Source organism: Eublepharis macularius, chromosome 2, assembly GCF_028583425.1.
Source record: "Eublepharis macularius isolate TG4126 chromosome 2, MPM_Emac_v1.0, whole genome shotgun sequence".
Taxonomy (NCBI): domain Eukaryota; kingdom Metazoa; phylum Chordata; class Lepidosauria; order Squamata; family Eublepharidae; genus Eublepharis; species Eublepharis macularius.
The window spans coordinates 210,726,564-210,747,709 of record NC_072791.1 but is presented as its reverse complement, the minus strand read 5'-3'; the positions used below and the strand labels follow the sequence as shown (position 1 = coordinate 210,747,709).

Here is a 21,146-nt window from a genome sequence, read left to right as displayed (position 1 = left end):
AAGCAAACTCTGAATCCACTGGTTATCCCTCATTAGGATACCGGCTGAGCTTAAAGATTCGACTTAACCATCCCCTAGTTAATAGCCACCACCACATCTAGTGGCAGTGAATTCCCTAAAAAACACTCTTTCAGGGAAGTAGCCGTGTTGGTCTGGAGTAGAATAGCAGGATTTAAGTCCAGTGGTACTTTAGAGACCAACAAGATTTTCAGGGTGTAAGCTTTCGAGAGTCAGAGCTCCCTGAAGAAGGTATCTGGAGCTTTGTCTCTCAAAAACGTGTACGCTGAAAACCTTGTTGGTCTCCAAGGTGCCCCTGGGCTCAAATCCTGCTGTTCACAAAAACACAGAAATACTCTCCTTTATTGACCCTTATGACTCTTTCCTAATCAATTTCTTTGGAGGACCACAAGTTCTACTATTTCAAGTGGGGGACATTCTTCTCCCCACCATTCACAATTTTATCAACCTCTGTTCTGTCTCCCACAAACTGAAGTAAAAAAAAAACTCTCAACCACTTTAATCTTTCTTCAGAGACCATTTGCTCCTAGCACTTCAATAGAGCTCTCTGAATATGAGTCTCTCTCTCTCTGTTCTTCAGGGCTAGGTGCCTCAGTGGCAGAGAAGCCAACAGCAATAGAGGCTCCTATTTCCTTGCAAGATAATGCAGTTGAGACTGACAAGAAATCTTATGGAATAATGTGGAATAATACATATGAAACAAATTAAGTTGCCTTATAATAAACCAGGCCTTTTGGTCTAGCAAGGGCAATATTGTCTACTCAGACTGGCAGCAGTTCCTCAGGGTCTCAAGCTGAGGTCTTTCACATCACCTCCTCTCTGATCCCCTTTAGCTGGAGATAGCAGGGACTGAACCTGGGACCTTCTGCATACCAAGCAGAAGCTCTACCACTGGGCCGCAGCCCCCTCCCAAAACCAAATGATTCCTTAAGTATGAAGTCAACTTTAGCTGACAGTTTCCACAGTGCAGCACTCAGAGATGGGAGGAAGGAGTTAATAACTGCCTGGAAGGAGAGCTTGACTGACAGGCTGCTCTCTCCTCTCTCTGACTGGCTAGTCGGAATCAGCTTCGGGATGACAGTTGGTGCTGACCAGATTTTCTGTTTGGTTGGGAGAGCAGAGTGTATGAGACAGTCTGACAAACAGCGTCAGACAGGTACTCCTCTGAAGTGAGGAAAAACGTTTGCCCTAACTGTAACAACATTGTCCTAAAGGAAGACTTATAGTTAATAATTCCCAGTATCAAAGCTAGCATGAGTTGAAACTTGTTTACACAACCAAGATAGAACTGAGAGTGTATTTTTGGCAGAGTGAGTAGGTAGTAAGTGGAGACTCCCATTCAAGCCAAGTTAATAGAGTTATGTCTTCTTAGGTGAAGAAGAATAATTCCTGCCCAGTGTCTAGAAGGGGGTCTGGCTCTAAGGAGGACCCCAAGTTTGTTGTAAATGGAAAACAGTGTTGAACTAACATCAGGACACTTGAGTAGAAAAGGGAAATCTAAAGAAACATTCGTTGCTTTAAGTATTAAACAAAACACCTCTTAAGGACTGAAAACACTGAAACTAAGCTGCAAGAAAACTATTTTGCCTATTACTTTTACAGAGTTCTGTTCTACCAACTAATTTTACCTCAGCAGTTTCATCCCCTAGCTGCCCATATTCCATCCCTGCCTGTTCAATAAAGTTGCTGTTTCTTCTGAGAGTTAATCAGCCTCCAGTGCCATTTCATACAAAGAAGAAGAAGGCTCCTGCTTCTCCCCATCATGTTTTTGGCTGGGCTAAACCCCCAAAATATAACTGCTTCTCAGAGTGGGAAACAAACAAACTTTGAACTATAAACAGAGACACGCTACTTGAGGCTGCTCAGCCACAGCAAGTAAATTTGGATTTTGGCAGGAAAGAACAATTTAAAGGTGTAAATTGTGATCCACATCAATGCTACTTTTTGACTAAGTGGTTATGCACAAGTTATGAAGAAGCAGATACACAGAGCCAAACACTGATGTGTATTTAACCATTTAAAGAAGCAGAGATATACATCTATCTTGATAAAGCCGCAGCCTTGATACAACTGGATTAAAATCACACTAAACTGAGAAGGGGGAGAGAAAAGAGTACACACTTTTTTCCAGGCAGGTCTTTTGAAATTGCTTCCCTATACGGTCCTAGTGACTGAACCACCAAGAAAGCAAAGGAAACAGGAAATGCTCATTTGCTTCCAGCAGGCTCCCTTTTCTGGCATGTTAACGGAAACTCTTACACGTAATAACGTCAAATAAAGAAAGCAAAAATGGTCACACTGGCTGATCCCGCACACGTTGGATAACGCACTTTCAATGCACTTTATCAATAGTTTGAGGTAGATTTTTTGTTCCGCATATGAAAAAAATCCGTTCCAAATGATCTATAAAGAGGATTGAAAGTGCATTGTCCAACGTGTGCGGAATCACTTTGTATGGCCTAAATGAGAAAGATTATACAAAAGCAACAGAAAGAATGTAGCAAGGAGGATTCTGGGAAGGGCACAGGTGTTTGGAAGCTCACAGCAGAAGAGCAAAGGCTGGAAGAATCAAAATGGGAGCATGGGAGCATTTTAGACAGGCAATAAAATGGCCATTAAGAACAACAGTCATTGAGGGGGAGGAACAGAGAAGAGCCTAGTAGCACTAGACTCTGGAGGAGTAAAATATATATTTAAGAAAGGTATTAGGAAGATGTGTGAAAACAAGAAGAATCAAGTCACTCTGGGACTTCTTCTTCCCTGGAGACTTTAAAGAGCACATATGATGCACATTGGCAGAATTTGGGCCTAAGGGATCCCTCCTCGAGTGCTCTCTGACAGATGGTTCTGTGATATCTGTATTTTGTTCTTGCAAAGCCACTAGATGGCAGTGCGGGATCAGACTGGAGTACAACAGATGCGAAGCGTGACAGGAACAAAAGCAAGAATTTCAAAGCGAAACAAAGGAGGGGATTGTATCAGTGTGAATATTCTTAGGACAGAGAATGTGCTTCCATCTCCATTGGTATCAAGGGCCTTGCTTTTTATAAAAAGCGAGATTCACATCGGGAGAAAGATAGGCAAGCCGCACTCGAACGCTCCTACTCATGTTAAGTATCGTCACAGTATGACAAGGGAAATGAAATTGGATGCAAAACACGGGGTGGGGAGATAAACTGGAGAGTTTACTCGTAAGACACAGATGGACGAGTAGCAGAAAATATTTAAATCAATACAGGCTGAAATATGGACAGGAAATACGAATGCGGGAAAATAAAGTTTGAAAAATCCTAAATTATAATGAGATTTATGATATAACCAGATGTGGCCTAAACGGTACAGGCGGTGAAAGTTTGTATATTATTTAAAAAAACATTCAGCAATTTCTTCCTTACAAAATGAGCTGCATTTATGCCTCTGCAGAGGCAAGAAACACAATCCATGAAGTGGTACTGCTGTCTTACTGTCAACCGACGTGTTATTTAGACACATTCCCAAACGAGCCATGGCCCAAATTGGCTCAGGAGGGGGGGGGGGCTTCTGCTGGCACCATTTTCCTGACTCAGCCACAGGAGGGCACCTTGACTGACCCAACTTATGTCGGAGATAATATCCTGTTTGGCTCTTAACTTCCATGGTTTTTACTCAACCCTTATGTCAATGAGCGGTCAACTTACACCAGCACGGTTTAGAGATCCGTGGCTGGGGGGCACAAATGTCCACGAATCTCTCATTCACGTACTCAGCAGGGTCACACGGAGTCACATGCATATGATCACCATAACAGTTAAGGTGTGGAAAGCACATCAGGTGCTCCAACCTCAATAAATGCCTTACAAAGTCATTCTGAGTTACCGAGACTTTTAAAGACAAGGCGAGATTCACAGAAGTCCCGCAACTTTTCCAAGTTTACTTCACCGTGGAACTATGTTGAGTTGTAAGACTAACTGTCCCTCCGCCAAATTTAGTACAGCCTTAGTGACACTGACAATAGGATACAGGGCTTTATCGAACCTATAGTTCCAGGCCACGAGCAGAAAGGAGGAGTGCTATTTGTGCTCTTCTCTAAAAGTCCCAGTTGTCATAAAAATGAAATGTTGCTCTCCTTCCAGATACCACAGCACTATTTACATAGCCAGTACAGTACCTGGGGCAATTCAGAGTACTAAACACTTAACAGTGAATCCCTGAGTAGGGTTACGCCCTTCTTATCACATTCAACAGCTTTAGATGGGTGCAACCCTGTATCAGGTGGCACTCTAAGCCAATGAAGAATATCTGCTCTAGACAGGGCTTTTTTTCTGGGGAAAGAGGTCGTAGAACTCAGGACCGCACAATGACGTCACTTTGGGTCAGCTGGAGGAGGGCAATCTAAACTCCCCTCTGTCAGGAGATCAGGGGGCGGGGCCACCAGCCATGTGACCATTTTCAAGAGGTGCCGGAACGCCTTTCCACCGCGTTCTCCCTGAAAAAAAAGCCCTGGCTCTAGACATTACCAAACCGAGATATTACCGAACGATACAATCTTCTGCTTGTTTGTCATTCTGTAGCCTGTGGTACACGACGGCAGCCACCGCCAAAGGCCCAGCATCCCCACACAGGAAAGTGATGGACCGTTTTGTCAGGCAGCCAAGGCTCTTCTTCACGTACTCCTGGGCCATCTGAAGGTAGGAAGGGTCACCGTACACGTCAAACAGATGCAAGTAGAGCAAAGCAATGCCTGAAAAGAAGAGTTCCTCAAATTAATTCCCTTTGACATCGCATGCGTCTGACATTTTAATATCCACTTTAGCAACCGTACCACACTCCTGACATTTATGAACTTCCATATGGGAATCCTTACAAAAGACCTATCTAGCAAAATGTCCGGAAATGTGGCAATTCATTTAGGTGAACATCAACGTTTGTCAGCACGAATGTCAATATTCAATGATGTCTGTAGGGGGAAAAATATCATTTCCTTCCGAACAGCCTGCATTTGTGACATTCAGCGGGAATGCCCAGTTTTTGTGCTATAGCACCATCGACTTTCAGAAATCCTTTGAGGTCCAAAAGCAGGTGGCATTGCAAAGGTTACTGTTCACACCACACAGCTAGACTCCCAAATATTCATACCCACCATCTCAATTAGGAGAAAGCTAGTATGGTGTGTCCTCAGCTGGATAACCCAGCTGTGCCTGATCTCACCAGATCTCAGAAGCTAAGCAGGGTCGGCCTTGGTTAGTGATTGGATGGGAGACCTCCAAAGAAAACCAGGATTGAGGAGGCAGGCAATGGCAAACCACTTCTGTTAGTCTCTTGCCATGAAAACCCCGCCAGGGGTTGCCGTAAGTCAACTCTGACTTGAGGGCACCACCCACCCACACCACCTAGTCTGGTGTAGCAGCTAAAGTAAAGGACCCAGATTCGATTCCCTGCTCTGCCATGGAAGTCTGCTGGGTGACCTTGGGCCAGTCACAAACTCTCAGCCTAACCTACCTCACAGGATTGTTGTAGGGGGGAAAATGGAGGAGAGGAGAATGATGTTAGCTGCTTTGAATCCCCATTGGGGAGAAAGGTGGGGTATAAATGAAGTAAAGTAAATAAATATTCCTTTCGGTCTTTCTTCTCTTCTTTTCCCCTCCCCATCTTCAAGACTTCCATGCCATACTCTGCAACACTTGACCTGTGAAAATGGTTGTCCTTGTAAATAACTGCAGCACACTATTTACTGTTTGGACAGGCACTCACAGTAGGGAGTCAGAAAAGCAGAAGGGATACAGCACGCTTGCGTCGCTTGCACATCTGTACATGTGCGCACTAAAAGTTCAATATGCATCCATGCTCTGTCTCACAGAGTTAATTTCCAGAGACCAGGGAAATGGGGCAGGGGGGGCAAAGCCTCAGGAATGGCAAGTCAGTAACAACAATTCTTTTAAAAGTTATGTCCAAAAAATTTCTTCTTGAAGATCAGAATTATGGATAACGCTTTAGCACAAAGAGGTACCCGAAAACAGGAGCTGTCCCTAGTGAACAGATCAGCTGTAGCATATGTTACATGTAAGAGAGCCAGTTTGGTGTAGTGGTTAAGAGCGGCAGGACTCTAATCTGGAGAGCCAGGTTTGATTCCCCACTCCTCCACTTGAAGCCAGCTGGGCGACCTTGGGCTAGTCACAGTTCTCTGGAGCTCTCTCAGTCCCACCCTCCTCACAGGGTGACTGTTGTGGGGATAATAATAACACACTTTGTAAACTGCTCTGAGTGGGCATTAAGTTGTCCTGAAGGGCGGTATATAAATCAAATGTTATTATTATTATTATTATAATCGAGAAGTCCTTGGCATGGCTGTCTTCCCGGTAGATGGAGCAGCCTGCCTCAAAACTGGCTGGCCTGAAGATACCACTGCAAACACACGTGGTCTGCAGACATCCCAAGCATAACAAGGAGCCCAGAAGGTAGGCATCCTCTCCAGAAAAGCCTCGTTTTTATCCTTTACTTTCTGCTTTTCATCTCATTAACCATTTCCAAGACAACACAGGCCCCTGTGTTTAAGTTTAAAGTTAACGGAGCCGATGATGGCAGATTTCAATGCCATATAAAAAAAGGAAAGAAAAGAAAGCGGGGAGGGGGAGGGGGAGGGGAGCAGCCTCCAAAATTACTTTCCACTGTACTGGGGATAGTTTTAAATTTAGATCATTTTCTCATTTTGCATGGGTAATCTCCAAAGCTTCAAACGACAGACAATTCCACTCTGCATGTATATTAAGGGCAAATTTCCATTTTCGGCTGAAGTTAATAACCTTGTCCATTCTCTAGGCAGGCTCGGCGTTAGTCTTTCTGATGAGGGCAGTGCGGAGCTACGTTCCTGTAAGCTACATCCGTAAAGGCGTGGAGCTGAAAATATTCTTAAAGAGGGAAACTGATACTGGAATTCACCCATTTCCCTGGGCATTTTTTTAAAGCTTACACCACCATCCTGAGGCCTTGATGGACAAAGAGGTCGATCCTCAGCAGGGCGTGATCGCCTGCCTGTCGAGGTACCTGACGAAGGGAGCTTTGATTCTCGAAGGCTTACACTGGGAAAATCTTGTTGGTCTTTAAGATGCTACTGGACTTGACTGCTGCTGTTCTACTGCAGACCAACGGGGCTACGCGCCTGAAACATCGCTATATGGTTCACCAAATATGCACAACACAATAATGTAAGTCCTAGCTATCAATATTAAAACGAAAACCTTTTTCAATTGCCAGAGTACCTCTGCGCATGTAGGGCTGTTTCTCCGCAGTGTTGAACTTTAGATAGCGCTTGTGTATTTGGAGTGAGAGGAAGGGCATCCGTCTACGCCTTCTTGCTCACTCCTCAGAAAGAGGGGCGAGGCCCCCAGAGGAGAATGAGTTGGTCACGGAGAAGGGACAGTAATGCCACACCAACCCCACCGTGACCAGCCTGCTCTTTCTCTGCATAGCAGCTGTACGCTCCTGTGAGGCCGGGTTGCGTTCCTCCCAGCAGTTGCCCAGGTGCTGGTATGACAGCACAAAGGCTGTGGAGGGGTGTGTGTGTGGGGGGAGGGATGGCCCCTTTTTCTCCATCCTTGGCACGAGGGTGGTAGCCACCCATTCTCCAGTCCCCGTGGCAGCAGCTGTCTCAAGGTTAGAACAACCTGCCTGTCGCGCACAGGGCTGGGCACAGCAGGCAGGAGGTCAGTAGTTCAGAAGGCAGCAAACCAGGGTCAAGAAGTCAGGCTAAGTGTCAGGACCAATATGCCAGTCAGAGAGAGGAGCAGGCAGAAGGGTAGTCAGAAGGCAGGCCGGGGTCAAAGTCCAATCAAGCAGCAGAGCAGGGCACAAGGCAAGGCAAGGCAAGGCAAGGCAAGGCAAGGCAAGGCAAGGCAAGGCAAGGCAAGGCAAGGCAAGGCAAGGCAAGGCAAGGCAAGGCAAGGCAAGAGCGTCCAGGCGTAGAGCTCTAGTAGCAGGGAGTGGCAAGCTTCCACGCTTGGTTTCCTCGGCGTCTTCCTTTTATGCTGTCCTAATGAGGAACAGCTGTTGCCTCTCTCTCTAACAGCTCCATTCGGTGCTGTGCCTGTAAACGGCCACTCCTCCGTCTCTCCAGCAGAGCTGTCTTGTCTCTAAGTTTCTTCCTTTCAGCTGGCCCCAGGTGCTCAGGTTTCGCTTTTGCCCTGGGGGAGTCTTTGGGCCAAGCTACACGTGACGAATGACACTTGAACGGCAAGTGGATTGAGTGGAGGGCAAGTGAACAGGGAGAAATACACTTGCTGTTCAAGTGTCATTCGTCATGTGTAGCTTGGCCCTTTGACTCTTACAGCCTCTGTGGAGGTTTCTGGCTGTTCTTGCTGAATTCCCTCTGGAGCAGCAGCAGCGGTTTCTGACAGCTCTTCCTCTTCAATAGCTTCTGCAGGGGCTTCTGGCGCTAGAGAAGATCCTGCTGGCCCTTCCTGCTCATCTTCTGAGGAGGACTCTGAGGCAATAGGTAAGGTGGCCAGTCGAGGCTGGGGCTGACTCATGACACTGCCGACTGCAAGGGCCTTACTAGTTTCCCTGGAACACAGAGTGAATGCTACGCTGAGGAGCCACAGGAAACACATGAAAGAGCCACATGTGGCTCTCAAGCCACTGAGCGAGTATCACTGCCTTAAAGGGTCAATTGAGCTCAACATCTTCTGGGCCCTTAGTTAACACAAATCCCTAATTTACGCACTTTGTTGTGCTGTATAACTTGACCTTGGTTTACTTTCTGCAGAATTTAGACAAAAATATTCCCATTTCTTGCAGGTAAAGAGTAGTGATTAAGATTTGGGAAGAGAAGTGATGGGGAAATTGGGGTGGAAGGGGAAGATGGGAGTGTATAGGCAGCACAACAGGTAGAAAGCTCTGCCTGGCCACCAGCCCTCCTGACCTTTAAGCCACCAAATGAATCAGTTGTACTAGCACTGGCCAAGGAAAGAACTTGTCCCATGTTCACCCGTCTCCTGATGCAACTTGGAATATTTGTAATTGCTCACCAAAGCACTGCAGATAGGTCGAAACTATTCTCCAACACCCTTCCCCAGGATCCTTCTCCCCCCCTCCCCGCCCTTATTTAGAATTACTTTCAGGTCCTGTAATCACCACTCCTTCCTCCTTTTTTGACCACGATACACCTACCAAAAAATAATCTTATTCAGCTAACTGGAGCCAAAATCTGCCTCAGAAGTGCAAGTGTTTCTGCTGGTTGCGCAGGACACAAGTGTGGCACTAAAGTGTGGCGCTGACACACTCCACATTTTGCCATCCCCCCCCCCCTTCTGCCATATTTGCTGCCATCACACCCGGGCCCTTGCTTTGGGTCTCAGACCCCCGCTTGGTCCTTCAGGGGTACAGGGAGCCCTTAGCTGTTATTCTCTCACTTGGACAGCCAGTTCGGTGTAGTGGTTAAGAGCGGCAGGACTCTAATCTGGAGAACCCGGATTGATTCCTCACTCCTCCGCTTGAAGCCAGCTGGGTGACCTTGGGTCAGTCACAGCTCTCTCAGCCCCACCTACCTCACAGGGGTGATTGTTGTAGAGATAATAATAACATACTTTGTAAACCGCTCTGAGTGGGCGTTAAGTTGTCCTGAAGGGCAGTATATAAATTGTATGTTGTTGTTGTTTACCTCTACTGTCTCTTGTCCTTCGTCTTAAGTTCCACGCTTGGAGTGGCTGACTCTAAGGGCCAAGCTACACATGACGAATGACACTTGAACGGCAAGTGGATTGAGTGGAGGGCAAGTGAACAGGGAGAAATACACTTGCTGTTCAAGTGTCATTCGTCATGTGTAGCTTGGCCCTAAGTGGGGTTCTGACTGCTTGAGATGTGCTGATTTGTGAAGGTCATTGCCTGGATCAGAGGGCATCTTTTAAGACCAGCAACAGAGCCTAAGCCAGGAGCAAGAGGCAGCAGAAGGAAAGCAGCTTCCTTACACTCAGGCTATTTTAGTGTGGTTTTATGCCCCAAATGGAAAGTGGGCCACATTCACACTAACACAAGTCTTGGGTATGCATTAGTCTCCTAGCCACACACAGCACCACTGTTGGTGAAGGGGAGGTGCCAGAATCCTCAGCAGGCAGGCAGAGCGCATAAGTGATGGGTCTCTTCACACCCAGCAAGTGTAGCCTGTAGTCAAGCTCTCAGCAAACAGCGCAAAGGAATTCTCACAGCTTTGTAATAGCACACCCTCCTGCTTCGGCTGAGAGGCCCAGAACACCGGGGCCTCTATCGCTAACTAGGAAAGCTCGTGATGTGAGGGGGCTGCCCTCTGGGTGAGGAAGGAGCTGCTTGTTCCTCACAGTCGAGGCATCGGTGACTCTGGATTCAAGAGGGAAGATATTTCCCAGTAAATGTGGTCTCTCACCTGTCATCAAAGAATGCCACTGGATCCCTGAAGAGATTCCCCTCCCCCCACAGAAGATGGCAAGAGAAACCCTGACAAGGAAAGAATGGGCAGAGGAGTGTTTTTATGCATGAGGGGTGCCTGGCACCAAGAATGACATCATGAGGAGGAAAGATTATATTACATTACCTGCCTCTGTGCAGAGACCCTGGACTTCTTTGGTGGTCTCCAACCCAAGTACCAACCAGGGCCAACCCTCCTTAGCTCCTAGCTCTGATAAAGATTGGACTAGCCTGGACCATCCACGTTAGAGCAAACTCAGTAATAAAAACAGCTTCCCTCATCCCCAACACATCCTGGTTTTAAACTCCTATTTTGCCTTTAAAAAAAGTTAATACCAAAATGCACAATGTAGTTTCTTTCTTTGCATGCAACGTGTACAAGGACTACAGTACCAACACATGAAGCTGCCTTATACTGAGTCAGGCCTCCCCTTGTCTATCAAGGTCAGTCTTGTCTACTCCGACTCGTAGCAGCTGCCTGAGGTCTCAGGTGAAGAACGGTCTTTCATATCACCTATTGCCAGATGCTTTTTAAATTGGAGATGCCAGGAACCCGGGACCTTCTGCATGCGAAACAGATGCTCGGCTACTAGTGTAGCATCTGAGAGCTGCTGGGGTTCTGCACAGAAATCTGGATTCTAGGTGGACCTCAGCATGCTCCAGTAAGGGATTTTATACAGCAAAAGGGTCACTTAACTGAGCATTGACTTTTAAGATGCCCCAATTATGCACTGTTACTTTATAAATACAAACACGTTGGTGGGTTAGACAGGAATCAATATATTTAATTCTCAAAGCGGCCCATCTGTGGATACTTAAATCTGGAGACCGGGGACGTGAACAGATAAGCTTGATCTTTTTACAAACCTGAGAAAAGCTCCAGATTTGCAGAAAAGATCTGACACAAAATACATGTCAAGTGCTTAAAACCCCTGCAAGAGATAGAAGCAATACTTGTAGCTTTAAAAAATGGATGCTCTCTGAGAGCTCAGGGGCCACTGTGGGAGTTGCTAGGCAACCACGATGCTGCCACCCTTCAAGCCTTGGTTTCTGTCACTAAAAGGCAGGGGAAAGGGGCAGAGCTCTTTCCAGGGCTGTTTTTACCTTGCAGCCCACTCCTGCTCCTCTCCCCCCTGCCCTGAAAGGAGGACTTATCAAGACCAGGCCTGGCACTAACCACTAAATGACTCACTACCATACAACCTGCACATCTCACCTACGCCCAGCTCAGATCACCTGAGACTCAATGCTATGTAAGAGCAGCCATCACACAAAAGCTATGGTGGTGTAATGGTAAGACTATCATACTAAGAACTAAGAGACTCAGGTTGAAACCTTCACTCTACCATGAACGGGTGACCTTGGGCTCATGCTCAGCATAACCTACCTGACAGGATTGTTGTTGTGAGGATAAAATGGAGGAGAGGAGAATGAAGTAAGCTGCTTTGGTCCCCAATTAGGGAGCAAAGCAGGCAATAAATGAATTAAACAAATAATAAACTAAGCGGAAGATTGGAGGGGCAAAGGTGGGGGCATGAAGGGGAGAAGAAAGAAAAGGGAGAGAATATGGGGGCTGCTGTGGGGGAAGGAAATAGTGTATGAGGGGATACAGGAGGGTACCCCCCACAAACCCTTCCAGGTTTCCTGCTTATTCCAATACTAAGCAACAACAAAAAGAACAGACCACTGAAGACTGAGGTCAACTTTCTCCTACTGTAAAGCACCAAGTAGATCTTTTGAGGGCAAAAACGACTCAACTCAAAAGTTTTAAAAAGCATCTCTGAGCTATGAAAGAAGGATCAAACCATCCTTTTTTTTTGGCATCTGCCTTGAAGTGCTTATGCTCAGAAACTTGTTGTGGGTAGAAGAGGGAAGAATAGGTGTTAGGTTCAGGAAATGCACCACCATCCAAGGGCCCGGCTTCTGTGTCCATCATATTTGATGCTTACATTGCGCACCGGTAACATGAGAGAGTGACTCTTCTTGCCTCCAATCTTTGGCCAGTTTTCACATGGATCCCACAGCCTTCCCCTATTTGTGTGTTGACTTTATAAATCCAACAGCATCTTTGAGCCCCCGCCCCAGATTTTCTCAGAATTACATCCTCGTGTTCCCGTTTGCACGCCCTCTGCGCTCCATCCAGCCTACCTGCCCATCCAGTGTAGCTAGTGCAGTCCCGGGGGTCGGCAGACTTCAGGCCTCTTTCCATCTGCTGCAGAAGTTCCCTGATCTTATTGTTCAAGTGCTGCGTGAACTCCGGAGTCAGCTGTGGGCATTAACAGAAAACAACGGGCGTCACGTCTCAGCAGACGAGGCTGCGGCTTGACAAGTTGCTAGGAAAATGGCAGGGTGGAAGGAGTTGCTTTGCTCAGCGCTTTAGAAGAAAAATGGATCTTTTTCAGGTGCCTCAAGAAAGTGATTACTCAGGCACCAATACTCATAATAATAATCAAGAACACGCCACGCACCGTCACCCCCAAAACATGTCCTTGGAGGGAAAGGCCCGCAAGTTTCAAGAAAACGTGCTTGTTCCGGTGAGAATCCTGGCCTTAAATATTTAAAGCTCAGTTCCCTCCCACGTTAGCGTCTGGCTAGCCATGTCTTGATTACCTCTAGGCCATACCACTGCTGTACTTTACCCAGAGGGGACCTCGAAGGCTGCTCAATTTTTCAGCAGCTGATTCTGCTCATGAAATGTAATTCAAGAAAAGGGATGGAAATAGCCCATCACAACACTGCTTGGCCACCTGTGCTGACTCGCCACAGACGACCAAGTTGGCAAAGCGTCATGTGGTAGGCCCACATTTGCTGCAGTACATAGGAAGGGCAGTGTCCCCCCAACACACAGGCAAACATATGCCAGGGAGCCACAGCACGCCCCAGGTAATTTCAGGGCATGCTTCATGCTTCAAGTACGCACAACAGCAAATGCCGATGTGCGTAGGCTGCAATGTAAAGAGGGAAGAAGTTCTGGAAACCAATTAGCAGATCAGAAGTTCGTGGAAGAAGAGAACTGCTCGACTTCCCCCTCACAAGCATGTTTTAATGCCACGAATGCAGGTGAAAACGGACAGGGAGTTATAGTTGGGGGGAGAATTAAAATACATCTTATTTGGATGAATCAAAACCACAGATATTTACACCCTCTGGCAGAGAGCGAGGAGGCGGCAAGATGATAATCAGTTATGCACAGAGAGCTCTTTTAGCACAAAAAGCATGCCACTATCCAGACCGCCTTCCTTCTTTGACATCTTTGGAACACAGGCGGTTATCTCAGATACACAGATGGGACCCCCTGAAGGTGAACTGATCCGAGTGCAGGCCCAAACACTTGGGATAAGGCCTCCTCTCCCACCAAGCCCTGTTCTCTTGTACAGGGGACGACTAGGCTGTCCAATGCTGTATCACCATTAAACACGTTATAGCATCTTGACTGCTGCTCAAATTATTCACACAAACAAATCCTTTCCAATATGTTTGGGCATCTACAGCAGACACACAATTAACATCCTCTAATGGTGTAGGCCGTCTATATGCTTCGAGTAAGATCTTTCTTTAAAAGCGTTTCATTCATTCCAGAAGAGAATAATATCTCATAGGTGTTTCTTTCAATGCTCCCCAAAATTTTCTTCTTCTATTGGAAAAAAACTGAAAGTCCTCAGTTTCTAGAGTTCTTTTTTAAACCCAGCCTTTACATCTCTAAGGAGGGCAACAGCTGCCGTTCTTTACAATCCCCAGACCTGGGAACACATAAGCATTCTCATGCACACAGTGGCCTGTAGCCTTTCCTTGCATGCATACTTAAGTGAAAGCATAAAGACCTTTAAAGCAGAACATGCGCATGCACATGTGTGTCTAACATTGCCATGGGTGAGAGAAACCAAACCTTCCCAGCTTCCCCTCCCCATGTTCTGACATTGCAAGCACTTTTCTCCTGGGCTGGTTTAGTGTCGTGGTTAACAGCGGCAGGACTCTGATCTGGAGAACCGGATTTAATTCCCCACTCCTCCACTTGAAGCCAGCTGGGTGACCTTGGGGCAGTCACAGCTCTCTTAGAGCTCTCTCAGCCCCACCCACCGCACAGGGTGATTGCTGTGGGGATGATAACATACTTTGTAAACTGCTCTGAGCGGGCGTTAAGTTGTCCTTAAGGGCAATATATAAACTGAATATTGTTGTTATTATTATTAGTTCTGATACTGGAGCTAGACTGGCGAAAAGTGCCTGAAGTACCAGAGAATGAGGAGATAAGGGGGTGCCAAGTTAAACTCCTTCCTTCCTCCTCACTTTATCCTACTATATAAGAGGGTAAGTATGTTCCAGTCAACTCAGCTCCTACCCTGGTGTGCCTCCAGAGGGCGTTGCCACAGCAGGAAACCCAGGCTGGAATCAGGAGTGGAGCAGGTGGCAATGCGCACCCCCCATCTCCATCCAACCAGGATCAGAAGCGGAGAGGTGGCAATGCCCGCCCCCCACCTTCTCCCTTTCATGATCACAAGCAGAGCAGGTGGCAATGCGCGCCCACCCAGCCTTCACGCAGCCGAGACCAAGAGTGGAGCAGGAGGCAGTGCCTGCCCCCCACCTTCACCCCTTGGGGATCAGGTGCAGAGCAGATGGCAATGCCTGTCCCTCACCTTCACCCGCCCAGGATCAGGAGCGGAGGAGGTGGCAATGCCTGCCCCTCACCTTCACCTGGCCAGGATCAAGCGCAGAGCAGGTGGCAACACCCGCTCCTCGCCTCCACCCGGCCGAGATCAAGAGTGGACAAGGAGGCAATGCCCACCCCTCCATCTTCACCCGGCCGGGATCAGGAGCAGAGCAGGTGGCAATGTGCACCCGCCGCCTTCACCCGGCCGAGATCAAAAGTGGAGAAGGAGGCAGTGCCTGCCCCCTCCTTCACCCGGCAGGATCAGGAGCAGAGCAGATGGCAATGCTCGCCCCTCACCTTCACCTGGCCAGGATCAGAAGCGGAGGAGGTGGCAATGCCTACCCCCCCTCCTTCACCCGGCTGTGCTCAGTAGCGGAGCAGGTGGCAATGCGTGCCCCTCCGGGCAGGCAGAGATCAAGAGTGGAGCAGGAGGCAGTGCCCACCCCCTGCCTTCACCCGGACAGGATCAAGCGCGGAGAGGCAATGCCTGCCCACCCGCCCTCTCTTTTATAGAGCTAATTCGTTGTATTTTTCCCCACAATGGGCTTTGTTTCTAGTAAATGAATAAAAGCATGCCAGTGCCCCCTCACGTTGACTCTGGTATTGAAGGAAGCAGAGCTGTGAAGGCGGGAGATTTCACTACGCTGTCCAAAAGGGGCCCCGTTTTCTCATGGAGCTGCCTAGAGACAAGAAAGCAACCTCCTTTATTTTCCAATTTGCGTCTCCTCTGCTCAGGCTTCTGCCTCTCATCGTGCCATCTAAGAACATGCCAGAGAGGTAATGATTTTATTTTACTTTCAGAAAAAGGCAAGCATCGATCCAGAGATTTCTGCTGTGGTTTCTCAAGCTGTGGGACTTTTATTACTTTGAACCATAACCTTCTTCCCCAACAAAAACATTCAAATTGCTTTACAGTAGAAAAGAGCCCAAGAATGAAGTTGAGCGGCTAGCAAGGAATGAATTTGTAGGCCTCGGTCAGGCCCTTTGTCTCTCAAGGGAATCGTCTCTTCATTCTTCTGCCCAATGAAGAAGCAACGCACCCTGCTAAGTGGAAGTTCAAACAACACAATGTTTTCTTCCCTTATCATTTTAAAAAGATCCCCCTATTTCTGCTTCTCCAAATGTAGCCCCTCTTAGGAGGAGGAAACCAGCGTGGAAAGGTCTTTGTAACCCTTTCATCCTTGTCCTCCCCCCCACCAATGAAAAACTCTTTCATCCCCTGCCCTTTTTCTCCCATCTGTGAGCTAGGTAAAGGTAAAGGGAGTCCCCTGTGCAAGCACTGAGTCATTACTGACCCATGGGGGTACGTCGCAGCACAAGGTTTTCTTGGCAGACTTTTGCTACGGGGAGGTTTGCCATTGCCTTCCCCAGTCATCTACACTTAACCCCCAGGAAACTGGGTACTCCTTTTACCAACCTCGGAAGGATGGAAGGCTGAGTCAACCTTGAGCCGGCTATCTGAACCCGGCTTCCGCCAGGATCGAACTCAAGTCGTGTGAGCAGAGCTTGGGCTGCAGTACTGCAGCGTACCACTCTGCGCCACGGGGCTACTTGTAACCAAACAGTCCTGTGTTTTAATTACATTTTTAATATGTTTTATTAATTTTTAAAATGTATTTATTTTGTCCTTATATCTTGTATAGATCAAGGGGATCTATCGGGGGGATCCTGATAGATCCCCCCCTGATGAAGCTGTTGCAAAACACATAGGGGTTATATAAACATTAAAGACTCTTCCCTTGCACCACTTTCCTCCCCCCCCACCCTTTGTTTTGCTTTGGTGCCCCCCTTCTCTTCTACTTGTAACCAGCCACATTTTTTCCAGCTTTCTGAAAAGCTTACAGAGACCTCCTCCCACACTATTCTCCCCCTCTAAAAGTGCAGCTTAAGGGGCTGCATTTGGAAAGGGGCCGGGGAGGTCTTTACAAATGAGCACAAAATAAAAAAAGCAACATGTCATTTAAACCTAAGGTTTTAGCTCTTTCCCCAAATGTGATAATAAAGTATTGCCGCTGTGTTCACCACATCTGCAGATTGTATCCCTCTCCAACTGCAACCAGAGTCAACCATCTCAAAGACCTTTGGAGCATCCTAGCCGGCTTAGCATATATGTCTCACGTTGATCTTTAGTAGCCACAGCAAGTTGCAGGGGGAGTAGCTGCTAGTGTAAGTGAAAGGACATGTTCAAGGGACTCAGGAGACGGGGAATTTACATGGAATCAGTTTTACTCCCTCTGTATAGCAACTTAAGTTCACACCTCATTACACATGGGTCAAGTCTCAAATTTGTTTCTGGCCTAGAAAAACTCTTTTCCTACCAACTCTTTTCTCTCTCGGAATGAATAAAATGCTTTCTAAAGCGGCTCCCATGCATTCAAATTACATAGACAACAAAATCGTCTGCAAGGATCGCAATAAACCAAAACACGGATTATTCGTTCCCTGATAAGCTACTGGTTTGGTTTTTACAAAAAAAGGGTGCAGTTTAGAGAGTAAGGTAAAATAAACCAGCCCAGAGGCACCTTAGAGATGAATAAGCATTTATTTCAATATGCGCTTTTGTGAGTCAAGCGGGCAGTGATCCATGAAAGCTTGCATTGAAATAAATGTTCATCTTTAAGGTGCCCCACTGGATTGTTGTTTTATTTTACTACAACATGGCTCCCCCTCCCCCTTTGTAATCACTTTGATGCAACATTTTGAGCTGTGCTTCCTGTCAGAAGGAATACTGTTCCCATTATGCAAGACTCGGGTGTCAGAAGTGGCCGGCACATTTTTTTGGAGTGAATACTCACTACCCAAGCCAAGTATCCTACTGTGAAGCTCCAAAGGAAAAGATGAAGTGGTGAGGCTTAGCGTCCTACCCAAGGGCATTGGCAAACTCCGAGTTCAGGAGTTTCCAGCGTTCTTGGGCCACACCCTTCTCCAGAGAATTCCTTTCATCTGAGCTTTTCCACAGTTAGAATAAAATGCAAATCAAGTAATTTGCAAGTACAGAAGAATCAACACTATGCAGTTTACACAGCTAGTACCACTAACTCCCCTCTCCACCTATATATCTGACCTGTTTCTTCTTACCCTCCATGCATCAGATGAAGAGAACTGTGATTCTCGAAAGCTTATGCTACAGTAAAGTTGGTTAGTCTTAAAGGTGCTACTGGACTCTTTTCTATTTCCCTTCTCTTGGTAACGTTTCTCCATCTGTAAGGTAGATGCTGACTTGCTGAGGTTTACCTTCAGAGGCCTAGCAGTCTTTGAACTTCACAAAGTAGCTGAGATTTTTAAACACAGGGGTCTCATTAACAAAAATTAGCAAATGATAAGCATGATTTTTCCATTTTTTTTCCTATCAGGAGCCACAGAGAAGATAACAAAAATGGAGGTAGTCCCATTGGTACTAGGATTGCCAACCTTCAGGTGGTGGCTGGAGATCTGGATTTCTGATCTCCAGGAGACAGAAATCCATTCCCCTGGAGAAAATGGCTGCTTTAGACGGTGGACTCTATGGAATTATACGCTGCTGAGGTCGCACCCTTCCCCAAATCCCACCCTCTCCAAACTATATCCCCATAACCCCCAGGAATTTCTCAACCTGGAGCTGGCAACGGTAATTGGCACACAGCAAAAACAAAAGCTATGAAGAACCGTTTGTTAATACTGACTCAAATTACTCAACGCAGTGTGTGTCTGCATTCCACAGCAATCTTAATTGGGCTGTAAATCTAAAAGGGAGGTTGGGTGCAAGGAAGAAAGGATGTTTGGGGCCACATTCTTAATGCGCTGGAGTTTGGCGCTGTGGTTGGTGCTGCTGACACTGTACAGACGATGGTGGGCAGATGTCACCAGACAAGTTCTCTTTGTAATGGCGGCAGTAGTAATAATAATAGTAACTGTGCTTATATACCAGTTTTCTAAACAGATTCGTGCCCCACTCAGAGCAGTGTTATTAGGCAGAAGTGAAACTATAAGCAGCTCGAAGAAAATGTGAGAAGCAGTACTGGGGCTTCTCTCTGGGGCATCTCTCCATACACACATACAATGCAAGGTCAAGGAGAAGTCCAAGACAACCATAAAGGCTGAAAAAAAGGGAAGGGGTTACACACGTTGGGTTGCCAACTCTGGACTGGGAAATTCCTGGAGATTTAAAGGGTGGAGCCTGACGAGGCCAGGGGTTTTGGAGGGGGCCTTAGTGGGTATCATGCCATAGAGTCCACCTTGCACCACAGCAGTTTCCTCCATAGGAACTGAACTGATCCCTGTAGTCGGGAGGCCAGTTGTAAATTCCAGATCTCCAGATCCCACCTAGAAGTTGGTAACCCTACCCAATGGAAAGAGTGGAGTGTCAGTGACAGGGGCGATGCCTTCCACGCCACAGGGGGGCACACGTGTTTCCCCCCAACCCTGCCAGGGAGGCAGGGTCCCCCCCTCCCTAGATGCGCGCCCCCTTTTCTGCAGGCGGGGCAGCCCCGACGCTGCCAACTCACCCTGCCGGCCGAGTCGAAGTATCCCGTGGCCAAGGACTTGTCATAGTCCGCGAAGGGGTTCGGGAAGGCCCTCTGGGCCATGGCGCCGACGGAGGAATCTGCCGAGCCAAGCAAACACAGGTCAAGAGGAGGCGCCCCGCTGCACCAGACACGCCGCGCGGGCCTGTCCAGACGTGCGCCGGCAGACGCGTGTCCGGAGCTCGGGCACGCCGGAGATCCGCGTCGAGGACAGAATCAAAGCAGAGCTGAAGAGCTGCGGACGCGGGTCTGCAGGCGCGCGTCCTCCCCGGGGCCAGGCTGACCTGCCGCGGGGATTCACACGACCACGGGGGCAGTTTGGCCTGCGGGGGCAGGGAGGCCTCGCCGCTCGGGCTGCTCGGCCGCACACCCCGATCCGCTCCCTGCCGCGGCTGCGCCTCCGGAGGAAGGGCCGCCCCTTAAAGCGTCCGCCGCGCTCTAGGCCGGGGAAGGCGGGCAGGGCCTGCAGCGGAGCTCGCAAGAGGCAGCCGCGGCGCCCGCCGCCCGGGAAGGAAAGGCCGGTCGGGCGATGCGGGGCCGACCCTTCGATGCAGCGCCTTGGCGCACCTGGGCATGCACGTGGAGGGAGGGGGCGCAAAAAGCAGCGCCGGCCAGGTTATTATTTACGGTTGCCAACCTCCAGGTGGTGGCTGGAGATCACCCAGACTTGCAGCTGATCTCCCGCTACAAACAGCTGCTTTCGAGGGTGAGCTCTGGCATTATACCCTGCAGGACTCCTTCCCCGCCCTCTTCAGGGTCCACCCCCAAATCCTCCAGCAATTTCCTGACCTGCAGCTGACAACCTCATGGAAACTTTAGGGGGGGGGGTTGTGGGGGTGGCGACTGCTGCCAAGTCATAGATGACCTATGGAGCCCATGGCAAGAGACTAACAGGTGGTTTGCCATTGCCTGCCTCTGCAACCTTGGTCTTGGTTGGAGGTCTCTCATCCAATTACTAACTATCCTGGGCTGGGCTTAAATAAGACACTCACAAACATAACATCAAACCACATATCACAGTCAGGTTCATAGACATAAAAAAAACATGGATCAAGAAATATGTGGTGCCGCTACAGGGATGTACTAAAACGAATGACAGGATTGCCCATTGAAAATAATGGGAGAGGCTTGAATGCCCATAGGAAATAATGGGAAACTGGAATGCCCATTGACTTGCATGGGCTCCATTGAAACACATTAGAGCAAAAAAAGAGGTGCAAAGAAAACGTGGAATGGATTTTGAAGGAAAGTGTCTGGGCTCAGATAACCTGTTCTGGGACTGGATTGACAGGCCCCATGCTGGAATGACGGCCCCTGGGTGTGCCAGAAGGGCTCGGGGACTGGAATGACAGGCCCCTGACTGGAATAACGGCCCCTGGGTGTGCCAGAAGGGCTCTGGAACTGGAATGACAGGCCCCAGACTGGAATGACGGCCCCTGGGTGTGCCAGAAGGGCTCGGGGACTGGAATGACAGGCCCCTGACTGGAATGACAAGCCCTGGGAGTGCCAGAAGGGCTCGGGGACTGGAATGACAGGCCCCTGACTGGAATGACAAGCCCTGGGTGTGC

The 21,146-nt window shown here is 48.2% G+C and overlaps 1 protein-coding gene across 1 annotated transcript in view; it reads right to left on the bottom strand.

The window, feature by feature from the left end:
- LANCL1 (LanC like glutathione S-transferase 1) overlaps positions 1 to 20,270 on the bottom strand; it is a 36,138-nt gene extending 15,868 nt beyond the window's left edge. The window contains exons 1-3 of the mRNA XM_054970418.1: positions 19,561 to 20,270; positions 12,577 to 12,694; positions 4,531 to 4,738 (exon numbers count right to left, since the gene is read on the bottom strand). Of these exons, the coding sequence (XP_054826393.1) occupies positions 4,531 to 4,738; positions 12,577 to 12,694; positions 19,561 to 19,641 (407 nt within the window). The 5' untranslated portion in view covers positions 19,642 to 20,270. The remainder of the gene's footprint in view (positions 1 to 4,530; positions 4,739 to 12,576; positions 12,695 to 19,560) is intronic.
- Positions 20,271 to 21,146: the final 876 nt, after the last annotated feature.